General features: G+C 43.4%; 2 protein-coding genes across 4 annotated transcripts in view; both read right to left on the bottom strand.

Moving 5' to 3' along the window:
* LOC118332955 (calmodulin-regulated spectrin-associated protein 1-B-like) overlaps positions 1-1,653 on the bottom strand; it is a 21,982-nt gene extending 20,329 nt beyond the window's left edge. For 2 of the 3 annotated variants that reach the window (XM_035668407.1, XM_035668404.1), the window contains exons 1-2: positions 1,309-1,653; positions 577-773 (exon numbers count right to left, since the gene is read on the bottom strand). In XM_035668407.1, coding sequence (XP_035524300.1) covers positions 577-772 — 196 coding nt within the window. In that variant the 5' untranslated portion in view covers position 773; positions 1,309-1,653. Of the gene's footprint in view, positions 1-576; positions 774-1,308 lie in introns of those variants that run through there. The other variant, XM_035668406.1, reaches the window with a different exon arrangement.
* Positions 1,654-4,073: 2,420 nt separating this feature from the next.
* LOC118332788 (neurogenic locus notch homolog protein 1-like) overlaps positions 4,074-12,779 on the bottom strand; it is a gene marked incomplete in the record, with an annotated part of 22,242 nt that continues 13,536 nt past the window's right edge. Inside the window, 19 exon segments of the mRNA XM_035668217.1 lie at positions 4,074-6,625; positions 6,728-6,825; positions 6,927-7,074; positions 7,185-7,483; positions 7,620-7,782; positions 7,891-7,975; positions 8,134-8,347; positions 8,467-8,612; positions 8,745-9,185; positions 9,302-9,873; positions 9,972-10,084; positions 10,191-10,448; positions 10,555-10,687; positions 10,797-10,981; positions 11,102-11,255; positions 11,364-11,565; positions 11,685-11,913; positions 12,004-12,156; positions 12,262-12,381. Of these exon segments, the coding sequence (XP_035524110.1) occupies positions 5,369-6,625; positions 6,728-6,825; positions 6,927-7,074; positions 7,185-7,483; positions 7,620-7,782; positions 7,891-7,975; positions 8,134-8,347; positions 8,467-8,612; positions 8,745-9,185; positions 9,302-9,873; positions 9,972-10,084; positions 10,191-10,448; positions 10,555-10,687; positions 10,797-10,981; positions 11,102-11,255; positions 11,364-11,565; positions 11,685-11,913; positions 12,004-12,156; positions 12,262-12,381 (4,970 nt within the window).

Below are 12,779 nucleotides of genomic sequence, written 5' to 3'. Positions count from 1 at the left end.
AGAAGGGACAAACCAAACACTAGAAAGAAGCATACGAGTTTTTCCTTTGTGCTTCGGAAAGAGAGGGTGAAGCAAGAGAGATGTGGAGCTTATATAACAATGTGTATCACACCATCATCTCTACATCCTCTCACGCGCAGGTCGTGCACATTATGTACTATATATTTTATTTTCATTGATACCAAACTGACCTTTACAATATCAGCCAATAATACAAGTGCTGATAAAAATACAGCTACTGTAGTGTTGTTAACAGATCTGTTGTTATTGTAGCTTTGGCTTTAACTGTGATAAATGTTGTTTTTGTTGTTCTCTAAGACAGCGTGCAACTGTTCAGGCTCAGTTGACAGGATTTGCATTAACTAATGTTCATGCAACCACAGTGCAGAGTCGATATTAAGGCTGTATAGACTATAACTAAGCAGCTGCTGATATTGTATCAGGATGTACACATTCACCCTGGGCTGCACAGCTGGACCAGACTAAACTGCATGAGTTCGGTTCTCCAGTGAATAAATAAAGAAGTATTTTAAACAAAGTCGGAATCGTGAGAGGAAAACCAGCGGGAAGCCTTACCTATACCATAAGCTTTGGCAAACAGCCAGCGGAGATTTGCGTCTATTTTGGCTCTGGCAGAGTCGTAGAGCTCCAGCGGTACAACCTGAGCCTCCATGCCTCCTCCACCAGCATCATCCGCCGCTGCTGCTGCTGCTGCTGCGGCCGCTGCTCTCCTCCTGGTGCCGTCCCTGCCAGCACTCACCTCCACATCCATCCTGCACGGAGGAGACACATTACATCATCGACATAAGGAACAACAAGCAGGGGCCTGGCTCTCTGACAGCTCCTGCTCCCCTCGATAACGTGAAATACTACACATCTACTCACCTTGTTAAACCTGCAGGCGCTGCAGCTGTGTCTGCCGCCGAGTCACCACGATTCCTTTGCTTTGATTATATATATATATAAACATAAATATGCACTTTTAAATCCCACCCAAGCAATATGCACATAAAGGATTTATGTGCATATTGTTTCAGCTGATGATGTGGAAGAAAAAGCTGCACTTTGGTACATAATGAGAGCTGCTCGTTAGGTTTATTAGCGACCAAACCATTAAATAAAACACCAGCTTTCCCTTGACAGCTGGTGTCAGCTGGTTATTGTCCACCCAGGTCCAGTGGAGACCAATGAATGACCCAACACTCACCTCGCACCTTAAGTTCAATCGTTAGCTACGATTAGCTACAGCTAAACTACGCACACACCCCGAAACACAAGCCGACATAACACGAACAAAAGAAGCCTCACCTCTAAGACTGCATCGGGTCCTCTCGAGGCTTTTTAATGTCTGAGACGTGTTGTTAAAAGGCCGACATGATGGCTTCGGGTGGTAACAGTCAAATAACGGAGGGACTCCTCCCTGCACGGCGACACCGAAATCTCCGGCCTCTCAGGATAAAGCTGGCTGGCTGGCTGATGGTCGTTAATCCAATAATAAAAAATCTGTTTGGCAACCATCCGGATATCTGTTTTTGAGGGAATTATCAACGTACAAGAGCCGGTGGTTTCATTTTGTCGCTGCCATCGCCTCAGAGAGAGACAGAGACAGAGACGGAGAGGTAGCGGGTCTAGGGCAGCCCTGTTGTCGGAGCCTGTCTCTATGGGGACGACTGTGGTCTTCTGTCAGCTCGGCTGCAATACAACTGTTCACCTGCGGGGGGCGCTGCAGGCCTGTATCATGAGAGGCAACGGTGGTCTGGGGTGGACATGTGTGGCACTGCAACACTGGCAGAATACACGTGTTTTAATGTTAAATATGTTTACAAAAGAAAGAAAAATACACTATGAAATAAATTATAATATGAGTAAGTAGATATAAGAACTAATAAGGCTAATAGTGTTTAATTTATTAATTCTTTATCAAACTTTCTCCCTTTTTTTTTTTTACATTTAATTATTGAAATGTTTACCTCTATGTCTGTTTTATTTCATAATGTAATTTTTTTTTCGCAAGTAACTTGTTGTTTTTGTTGTTTTTCAGTTTTTAGCTTTAAAATGAATGCAACAGTTTGCATCAATCTTTATTATTTATTATGGTAAATCAAAATAATGCAACTTTAAATAGTTTATCTAAACTAATAAATTAAAAGTTTTAATCTTGCAACCATGCATTTATTTAAGTAATAGGTCCAGTATACCCACTTATTTTTCAGTTGTCATTAGGTATACCTACTTCTAAATCCTCTCTGATACACATCATTCACTATTCTGTGAGATGTTTTTTTACTAAGATGGCAAAGGTGTGACATAGCTGAATGCAGTAAGGAATAAGGAATAATTCACTTATATATATATATCTTTATATAATTATAAAAATGCAGTTGTCTCACCCCTCTGTGGGTCAGTATTGATTCTTCTGTGGCTGAACTGCTCTTGTAACAATATACAAGAGCAGTATTACATGTCCCTGATTATATCACAGGGTGTTTATCCTTTGCTGGATGGGCACTTTTAAAAGAAAATTTGGGGCATAAATTAAGAGTATACCCACTTCTTTAGGCACCATTACACCACTGAACTAACCAAGACCAAAATACAAGTATTGGATCTGTATAGAACGTACAGGAAATATTTCAAGCAACAGTAATCTATAGAATATATGTAAGAAAAAGAAAGAAAACACAATATTTTACAATTAATACTCTACTAACATGAGTATTTTTTCATAATGTATTATTTATTTGTTTTATATTGAACAATGTGGGGCTCAATGGAGACAGATTTGAAAAGGAATAATCAAATATGAAGGGTCCACTGAATCCTACATTGCAACAATTAACATTTGTATATCATATTATATCATAACATTACTACAACATAACAATATAGTAATATTATTACTGCATTAACATGAAATATCAACATGGCTGTCACATAAATAAGTTAGAGTAAAAGGTGCACTAGCTGCATGTAAAATTTAGATGTAGAAAGTATTTCAAAATGAAAGTACTCAATTAAAGTACAAGTACCTCAGTTATGTTTGACCCTGTAGGACACTCCCTTCTTGATAAATACCTGTGTCTTTTAACTCCACCCTGCATTATCAATACTGGAGGATTATGGAAGCCCTCCAGTGTTTGCTGATGGGATATCTGAGGCTATAAAAGCACCACTAATCCCATTCACCACAACCTAAAACCCCCACTTTCCAGACATTGTGAATTGCAATTTTGGCTGAACTAAAAAACAATGGCCCTAATCTTTGGAATGTTTAAGTGATTAATGGATAAAATCTTTTGGTCCCATTGTCTTCCAGTTGAACAGCAAATATAGCGCAGCTTCCTGTGATGTCCATGTGCTCACAGCAAGAGGTTTATACAGACAGAAGTCTAAAGGAAACAGAGTAACCTTGGTTTTCTCGGTGTGATAGGAGAGTTGCCCTGAATGGATTAACAGACTCTTCAGATTCAATTTCAGCTGCACACAAAATGATTTTTCATACTCAAGGTTCCAAATAGTCAGTGGCTTTAAAACATAGATAACATTGCAACCCCAGACAAATGCATATGCAGTAGTGATTCCCGTAAGCAATCACATTTAATGTGGAGAATTGAAAATCAATACATACGAGGTATGTCTCGACAAAATCCCGTCATATCATTTGTTCATCTCTAGATAAAACTGAACCAGCTATTCTGTCTTTTTCCAAGGATCCAGCTCACATCTTTGAATCTGATTATCTTATTCTACAGGCAAAGAATAATATCAACATCCTGTTTATACTAGTGCCTATGTTTGTATGGTTGTATCCACACATTTATTCAAGACTAAAATCTTAGCTGAAATAAACTGGAATGGTTTTCAGCACCAACAGTGTTGTCTTTACTGTGGTAGTCTCATACTATCACCACTAGAGGGCAGCACACACCCAGACCTGCAGTGATACTTTACCTTTTAATGCCATGGGTGAGTTTGACTACTCCAGATGAGGTGGCCATACTGTCAGTCACATCATACTTCAGAAAATAAAATTAAAACAGGAAAGGAAACCATATCTTAAAGCTTGACAGCAGTTTTTATTGAATCAAGACAATTTTTTACAAAACATTTTAATCAGGAAATACTTCTTTGCAAACTACAACTTTGCATGAACATTGATTTTTGAATTACATTTTTTTCTTAAAAACATCTTTATCTCTGAATTAGTTTATAAAACATGACATTTAGACACCTTAGACCACACTCCTTTACAAAGTGCAGGTGATGCCGTTAAACACACAAAGGTCCCCATTTCTTTCACAAACAATGTTCTCCACTTCGAAGACATTTTTTTTTACAAGAAATCTCACAAATATGTTGCTTTTCTTAGGAAAAACAAAAATCACACTGGCACTATTTTAAACTGTGGCAAATGTAACATTTCAACTTTCTACAACAGGTCTGCAATGTAACACTTAACAGGTTAAACATGGTAACCATAATCACTGATTTGGGATACAATATGAAATAAAGAAAAAGTCCTTGCATCATAAATGATCACAAATCAATTACTCAGCACCAGCCCAGACCATCGTTCAACATAAATAGGCTTAGGTTGATTTAGATGCGTTTTCCACTCATTTTGAAAAGCATCTCTCAACTGATAAGGGATATTTGTTCTGTGCTTAAAGGTCCCAAATCTCCAAAATTAAATTACAAGATCTGCGTTTACTCAGCTCAGTTACTCTCCATCATTTTGCCAAGAGAGGACAGTGTAGCAAGCAACATAGGAAGGTGACACTTTATATATATATTTGATCATCATCTAACACAGACTCAGTGATAAGACTTAGTGAAATGTAGTTCAGTAACAAAACCTGTGTCACTTAAAAATACAAAGGAGGTTAAAATATAATTAATTAATACTGAAAATTTAAAATAATCTATAAAAGTTGAAAAAAATCTGTACAGACATAACGTAATGCAAATCCCAAAAATAAAATTTATGAAGGCCGATGCATCAAAAGATTGAAATAAATCCAGTGAATAAAGAAACACAAGACACAAATAAATAGCCAGTGTACACATCTAGGAGTCTTTGTTTTCTTCTGATATACACTCCTTTTAAACGGTTTCTAATCTTCCCATACATTACAGAACAAAAAAATAACAAAAAAGCATAAATATAAAAGCATCTTCTTTATATTTCAGGTCAAAAAAAGCACATAAATAAATACAAAATTACTAAAACTGTTCTTATCGTTAGTATAAAAACTGATAATAAAAAAGGAGCATGTTCAGTCTGGAGGCAGGTTTGTCACTCTCTTTCTGTATGAACTTTCTTTATATATTGTTTTCCACTAACGACTTCTGTCCGTTTTACAGGTCTCTACTTAAACTGGTCTGGGATCAGATTCATCTGCGAATGGATACTTGTGGGCGGGCTGGAGATGCCTTCCGACCAATCGGACATGTTGGAATGTGGGGACGAGCTGGACCACTGGTCGGGGGAGCCGGGGGAGGGAGTTAGAAATGGATGATCAGGCACCTGTAGCTGGTGGTTAGGTGTGTTGTCCATGGGGCCAGAATAACTGTGCTGGGAGGGAGGAGTGAGAAATTGGGTGCCGAGGATCTGTGTCTCCTGGGGCATAACAGTGTGGATGGGCATACCACGACCTGAGCCGTTGTTTTGTTGCATTTCGGAGCCGTTCAGCTCGATGTTTGGGAAGCTCTGTCCGAGGGACTGTCCGGCTGTGGTGGAGTTGGAGTTCTGGTGCTGGAGCTGCCGCGAGTGAGCTTGCTGCATCATGTGTGCAGTAGACCCGAGGTGGCTGGTCTGCAGATTCTGGTAGCCCATGATCTGAGATAGAGTGGCAGTGCTGACGCCATGCAGAGCACCCATCATGTTGTGGGACATGGGTTGCGCCTGAGCGAAGCTTCCTTGCTGGCCTACACCTGGGTGCATCCTGGTGACCCAGTCACACTGGCCTCCCCGGGTGCCACCTATGGATGTGCCCTGATTGTTGGGGCTGGACACAGGCATGTGGGAGAGACGTGGTGGGTTGGGGTCAAAAGACATACAGCCCATATCCTTACCCATGCTCATCTGGCCCATATGGTCTCCATTGCCTTGTAGGTGATTTAGAGACATAGGTGGGGACTGCTGGAAGGGTGATGTCATGGGAGGAGAGGCCACATCAGACAGATAGCCATGCGGTGACTCAAGGGAATCAACCGGGGAGAGGACAGCCGACGTGTCAAGCAAGTTACCCTTCCCATCTAACGATTTTTTCTTCTTCATTCTATTATCTTTTCCACCGTCCTTCCCTCCTTTTCCACCCGAGCTAAGTTTGCGAACCTTCTTGACAGACAGGGTGGGCTTTAGGTTGCTAAGGTAGTCATTGGGGGAGCAGAGAGGTGGGGAGAGGCTGGAGGTGCTTAAGGCGGCGCTGTGAAGCCCGGGACTCCTAACAACATTGTACTCATCCAGAAGGCGAACAATGTCATGGTGCATGCGCTCGCTGGCAATATCTCTGGGCAGCTGGTCGAGGTGGTCGGTGATCTCGCGATTGGCAAAGTGCTCCAGAAGAACTTTGGCCGTCTCAAAGCTGCCTTCCCGAGCAGCAAGGAAGATTGGTGTCTCTTCCTAAAAAGTAACCAAGAAAAGAAAAACAGTTAATACACTAGGCATTCTACTAGTGTAAATACTTGTCCAATACCTCCATCATAGTCACATCATTTCACATACCTTGTTGTCTTGCATGTCTTTGTTGGCACCATTTTTCAGCAGCACCATAGCAGCCTCCACATTGTTTACAGCCGCGGCCCAGTGAAGAGCAGATTTACCTGCAGGGAGAATGAAAAGGGAGAGGGTTAATTATCATAACAGCACTAAAGGATCTTAATGGACTGTGAAGATGATAGGTTGATAAAAAAAATCTAGCTACCAGAATCATCGGTGGCGTTAGCATCAGCGTGGCAGTTGATAAGCTCTTCCACCATGCCATCAACCGCCAATCGGGCAGCCAGAATCAGTGGTGTTGTTCCGTCGTGCATGCGGGCGTCAAGATCAGTGGCGCGGTTTCGGATCAAAATCTGCAAGGAAACACAGACTTGTTTAGTTAACTGCTGTTACGCTGCTGGACAAACGTATCAGAAATCAAAGACAGATATGAGGCTCCTGTAGAAGAAGAAGAGGCAGTTACCTGGAACACTCCCTGTGCATCTGCAGCCACAGCAGCGTGAAGCGGAGTGCGGCCCATGTTGTCCTGAACGTTGGCGTCAGCGCTGGACTCCAGGAGGCGTTTGGCGGCATCAGAGCGGGCGTACCGAGCGGCCAGGTGGAGGGCGGTCTCGCCTGTGCGGTCAGTCTGGTTGTGGAGGTTGGCGCCCTGGTAAATGAAGTCAGAGATGATTTCTGCTGATGGATCCTCTTCCTCTTCACTGTTACCAGTCTCCAGTCCTCCACCGCTGCAGGACGCGATCATGAGGGGAGTGAAACCATCTGAAAGAGGAAGGGAGAGAATTATGATAAACTTCCAGTCATGTACATGTCACATGCATGATTGCAAAATATTTTAGGGGGTTTTCATGATGACGAATGATTATTTTGTAGATCATCCAAAAACAAGTGTACACACCTGGTCCTCTGACATTGACGTCCATGCAGTCATTCTCGATCTCTCCTTGAGGAGGAGTAGGAGCAATGGAGGCAATACGCAGGTCAGCTGCATCCAGATGCTGCTGTGTCCATTTTCGGTGGTCAGTATGGTCACCTAAATCCAACATGGCCTGTTCCTCAAACTGAAAGACACCAATCATCACAACGTCAGCCTCAGTACACTTGAAAATGGTAAAAATAGACAGTTTGTTAAAACAAAGAGGAGACTCATATCAAATAGTTTGTCTCACCCTGAAGCGCCTGCAGTCTGGATCTTCATCATCCCATTCATTTTGATTGTCATCCATTAGATTTATGTCAGGGTTTTTCATAGGCCTGTTGAAAAGAGGAGGCAGGTTAGAAGTTAAATGACATCAAATAGAGAAGATACATGTTAAAGTACGCTGCTGCCAGTCAAGGTTAAGAAAATACCCAGCTGCAGGTCAACTTTAAAGCATAGCTGCCTTCATATTCCACTTTCAAAGTCTACTTACTTCAGTCCTACAGAATCCTCTCCCAACGGCTCTCTGCGTTTCTTTTTGCTGGGCTCTGACACTTTGAATCCCTCAGGAAACCAGAGCTGACCATGCTCTCGTCGCCGCTTGCGGGAAACCAGAACACCAAGGCAGATGAAACCCAAAGCAGCCAAACCCAGGAAGACAACATACATGGGGTAGAGCTCTGAGCTGGAAGGAGTAGGTCTCACACCTGGAAAGATAGTCAAAGTCACAGTGTTACTTGGTTTCAACTTGGTGAACATTTGTAATATCACACGTTGAATATATATATATATATATATATGACAGGGTGAAAGATGAGTTACATACTGGTGACAGCTTCAATGTAGGGAACATGGAGATTCCCACTGGAAGCCAGTGCTCCTAGGAATGCAGCTACATCTGTGGCGCTCTGGAAGCATTCAGTAGACTGCTGGTAACACTGACGGTTGTCAATCTCCAGGTACACAATAGACCTACAAGCAGAAATGGGTGCAAACATTAACATTCATCCAATCTAATTACAATACAAATAATTGTATTTATCAAAATATTGCTCTGCTATGTTGTGCTGATAAAAATACAGAAGAAGACTTCTTCTACCCTACCCTTTGACTTGCACAGGATCCAGCTCTCTGCGTTTCCGAGGGCTGACCATGGCGGACACACTTTCCTTCATTTGACCCAAAACATTGGCTGGCACTGAGGCCCACTCGGGCCAGCCATCTGTAGAGCGCTTCAGCACGTTATGTTTCACGAGGTCCTGTTCATTGCCATAGTAAGGGAAGATCATTGGTTCCCCTTTGGCATCACGGCGGAATACCACGTTGGTGTGGAGGACACTACTGAGGTCTCTGAGGAAAGCTGAAGAACGATTTTTCAGCTGTTCTGGGGAAATATGGACCACCAGAACTAAGTGCCCATCTGCCAGCTTCTCCGGCATATTGTTGGCACAGTCCAGGCCGTCCCATTCACATTCTGCATTGTTGCAGCCCTGATCACAGTGACCGTCAGCATAGTGGTCTTTGCAGTACTGGTCATACAGCGGGCTGAAAGAAAGGAAGGAGACTGGGTTAGTATTCGGATTGGACACAATTATATGACAAATACCAAATTACTTCTACAATATAATAAAACAAGCATTTTCTCTGTTTTCTAGACTTACTTGCATTGTCCTTCCTGTCCTTGACAATCAAAGCCATCATAGAGACACCCAGGGCTGTTGCACTGGCCATCACACTTCCCATCATTGAAGTAGCGCCAGCACTGCAAGGCCGCAGAGCAGTTTTGCCAAGGATCATCAAAATTAAGTGAGCAGTCTCCTCCATCCCAGCCACAGGCATGGTTGTTGCAGAGCGAGTCACAGATATGGTTCCCCGCCCACTCGTCACACTGAGGAATCTCGCAGCTCACCTCCACTTCCGGAGGTGGGGTGATGTCCCGACCAAAACCTCCTACAAAGGAATAGTCCAGGATGTGGCACAGCAGGCCGTTGAAATTGCTGGGGCAGCTGCACTGGAAGAAAGGCACGTCTGGGGTGATCTGGCAAGTGCCACCGTTGTAGCAGGGGTTGGAGATGCAGAGGCTGTCGGTGGGGGTCTGGCACTCAGGCCCAGTGAAGGTTGGCGGACACAGGCAGCGTGGGCCTAGGTGGCCTGACACACATGTACCTCCGTTCCTGCAATTAAGACTCCCGCAGGAGCGAGAATCATATTCGCAAGAAGAGCCGGTGAAGCCCTACATGAACAGAAATGTACAGAAGTTAGGAGGTGCTATACTTGAGAAAAAAGTAAACTGATCACTGAAGAGGCAATGGATCACAAAGCTGTACTCACAGGTGGACATTTGCAGATGAAACCATGAGGTGTGTTACTGGCAACAGCACATGTTCCACCATTCCTGCAGGGTTTTCCTTTACAGCCATCAAACACCTTGTCACAACGCTGACCTGGAAAACAGAAACAAAATCTCTGTATCACTATTTGTACATCATTTAGACACTGCACTTAGGCATACTGCAGTCTTGCTACGTGCTGCTAGGTGCACATCTGTACCTGTATATCCAGTGCGACATTCGCAGCGATAGCTGTTGGTGAGCTGAATGCAGTTGTAGGATCCTCTGGGGTCACAGGGGTCTGACAAACATTCGTTGACATCGCCCTCACAGCGCTCGCCTACGTAGCCTGCCGGGCACACACATTGGTAACCTCCAATGCGGTCCACACACTTGCCATTGTTGAAGCACTTGGGCTCATTGGTCAGTGGGTCAGTGGAGGGGGTGCAGTCATCCAAATTTATCTCACAGTGGACACCTACAGGAGGCAGAAACATTGGATTAGACCAATATCCATATCCTTGTTTTTGTTGTCGTATTTCTTTTTTTTGTCCAATGTATGAATGTGCTAGGGAAGTATATACCTTGTGTTCCTCTGGGACAGGAGCATTTGTATGTGTTGATGAGGTCGATGCATGTGCCTCCATTCTGACAGGGCTGTGACTGACATTCATTGATCTCTTTGGAGCAGTTCACACCATGGTAGCCAGGGACACACTGATGGAAAAATAAAAATGATTATTGAAATAATTTATCTGATCTGAATTTTTATGATCATATTTTGTACAATAACTCTTTTATTTCATTTCACTTTAAAACAACCTACCTCACAACTGTAGCCTCCTAGATAATCAGTACAGGCAGCTCCATTCTGGCAAGGATTGGGTGAGCACTCATCCACTTGTTCCTGGCAATAGCTCCCGGTGTAGCCTGCCTGGCAGCGGCAGTAATGTGTGTTTCCAGCATCGAGACACTGGCCTGAGTTTCTGCACAGGTGAGCCACCTCCACGCCTGAAATCATAGAGGAAGGAGTTAGAGAATGTATCAATCATACACAGGACTTATACATTCAACAAGTTTAATATAAAAAGCTATATTCCATGGTGGGAAAAATTTCGCTGGTTGGCGTACCTTGCTGTTTGGCTGCAACCTCACAAGACACACTGGGGATGTCACAATAGAGACCAGTCCATCCAGTCTGACACTGGCAGGTGTAAGAGGCTCCCTGCTGCCAGCACGAACCTCCGTTTTTACAGGGGGAAGAATCACACCAGCGAACAAGATTCTAACAGGCAAAGAAAGATAGAAAACACTTAACAAACTGTACACAAGGAGGCAATACGTGAAACCACCACTACCACAACTAGCCTGACAAAAGATGAGTTCACCCTACCTGACAATTGACTCCTGTGTAGCCATGGGTACAGGTGCACTTGTACGTCCCATAACTGTCAAGACAAGTGCCTCCATTGAGGCATGGTTTGGAGTCACACTCATTGATATCATATTGGCAGTAGCTGCCAGTGAATCCAGGTAGACACAGGCAGGTGAACGCATTAATTCCATCCACACAGGTGCCACCATTAAAACAAGAGCTGAAAAAACACAAGAAAATAAAACCGTTAAAATGTTATCAGAATTGCTTTGGGTTGATTATTCAGCAAAGTTTGACAGTTAGGTAAGTGCAGAAAATATTTTGACCAAGGTGAGCTACCTGTCCGTGCAGTCGTTGCTGTTGATCTCACAGTTGATGCCGTTGAAGCCAGGCGGGCAGGTGCAGGTGTAGCTGTTGACACAATCGGTGCAGTTGGCGCCATTCCTACAGGGGTTACTCTCACACTCATTTATGTCCTGCTCACATCTACCACCACGAAACCCGGGCAAACAAGTACATGTGAAACTGTTAATGCCATCGCGGCACAGACCACCGTTACTGCAAGGATCTGAAACACAGAAAAGAGGAAATAAATTCACATATAATCACGTTTCTGTGGACAGGATGAGAACCTGTAGTGGTGCAATCTGTTACTTACTTGGTTTGCAGTCATCAGTGTCTGTCTCACACTTCTGGCCAGTGTATCCAGGCTGGCACTTGCACTGATAGCTACCCATAGTGTTATGGCAAATAGCGCCATTGCGGCATGGGCTCTTAACACATTCGTTGATATCAATCTCACATGTTTGACCTTGACGGGAGGAGAAAGACAGTTGAAGAGATGTTAATCACATTGTGCTGTAAATGGATAGATTCATGGATGCATGTAACAGGTGAAATAGAAATGGATGGATACCTTGCCATCCTTCAGGGCAGATGCAGGAGAAGCTCTGGTAGTCTTCTGACTCCTTACATACTCCACCATTTTTACAAGGTCTGGGGCTGCAGGGCGCCAGCAGGGTCTCACAGTTTTCACCTGGTGGAAGTGAAAAGAAAACATCAGTTTGCATCGCATTGGTTATATGGAGCAACTGCTTCACATTTCAGTATCAATATTAATTATTATTAAATGTCCATATGTTTCCAGACTCCTGTTAAATATTTAATTTTGAAGACTGATCCCAGTTTACATCCCACTTCCTTATCCATTTCCATGACGACTTAGCCAAACAGGAAGGGCCTTCCTGTTTCCTGCTATTGTGCGATCACAGACAGGAAACAGGAAGTGGGAATAGGGCTTGGAGCAGGCTCCAGTTCTCCAACTATATTAGCCACTGTGGCATGTTATTCCAAAACACACACACATACTGTTATCCCTGCAAAGCAGACAGGCATATCTTTCCACACAGAGATGCCAAAAACAGACATCCCTGT

This window comes from Morone saxatilis, unplaced genomic scaffold (genome assembly GCF_004916995.1).
Source record: "Morone saxatilis isolate NCDOM2014 unplaced genomic scaffold, NCSU_SB_2.0 Contig21, whole genome shotgun sequence".
NCBI classification, from domain to species: domain Eukaryota; kingdom Metazoa; phylum Chordata; class Actinopteri; family Moronidae; genus Morone; species Morone saxatilis.
Note: the sequence above shows the minus strand (reverse complement) of the source record. Positions and strands in the feature narration are given on the sequence as shown.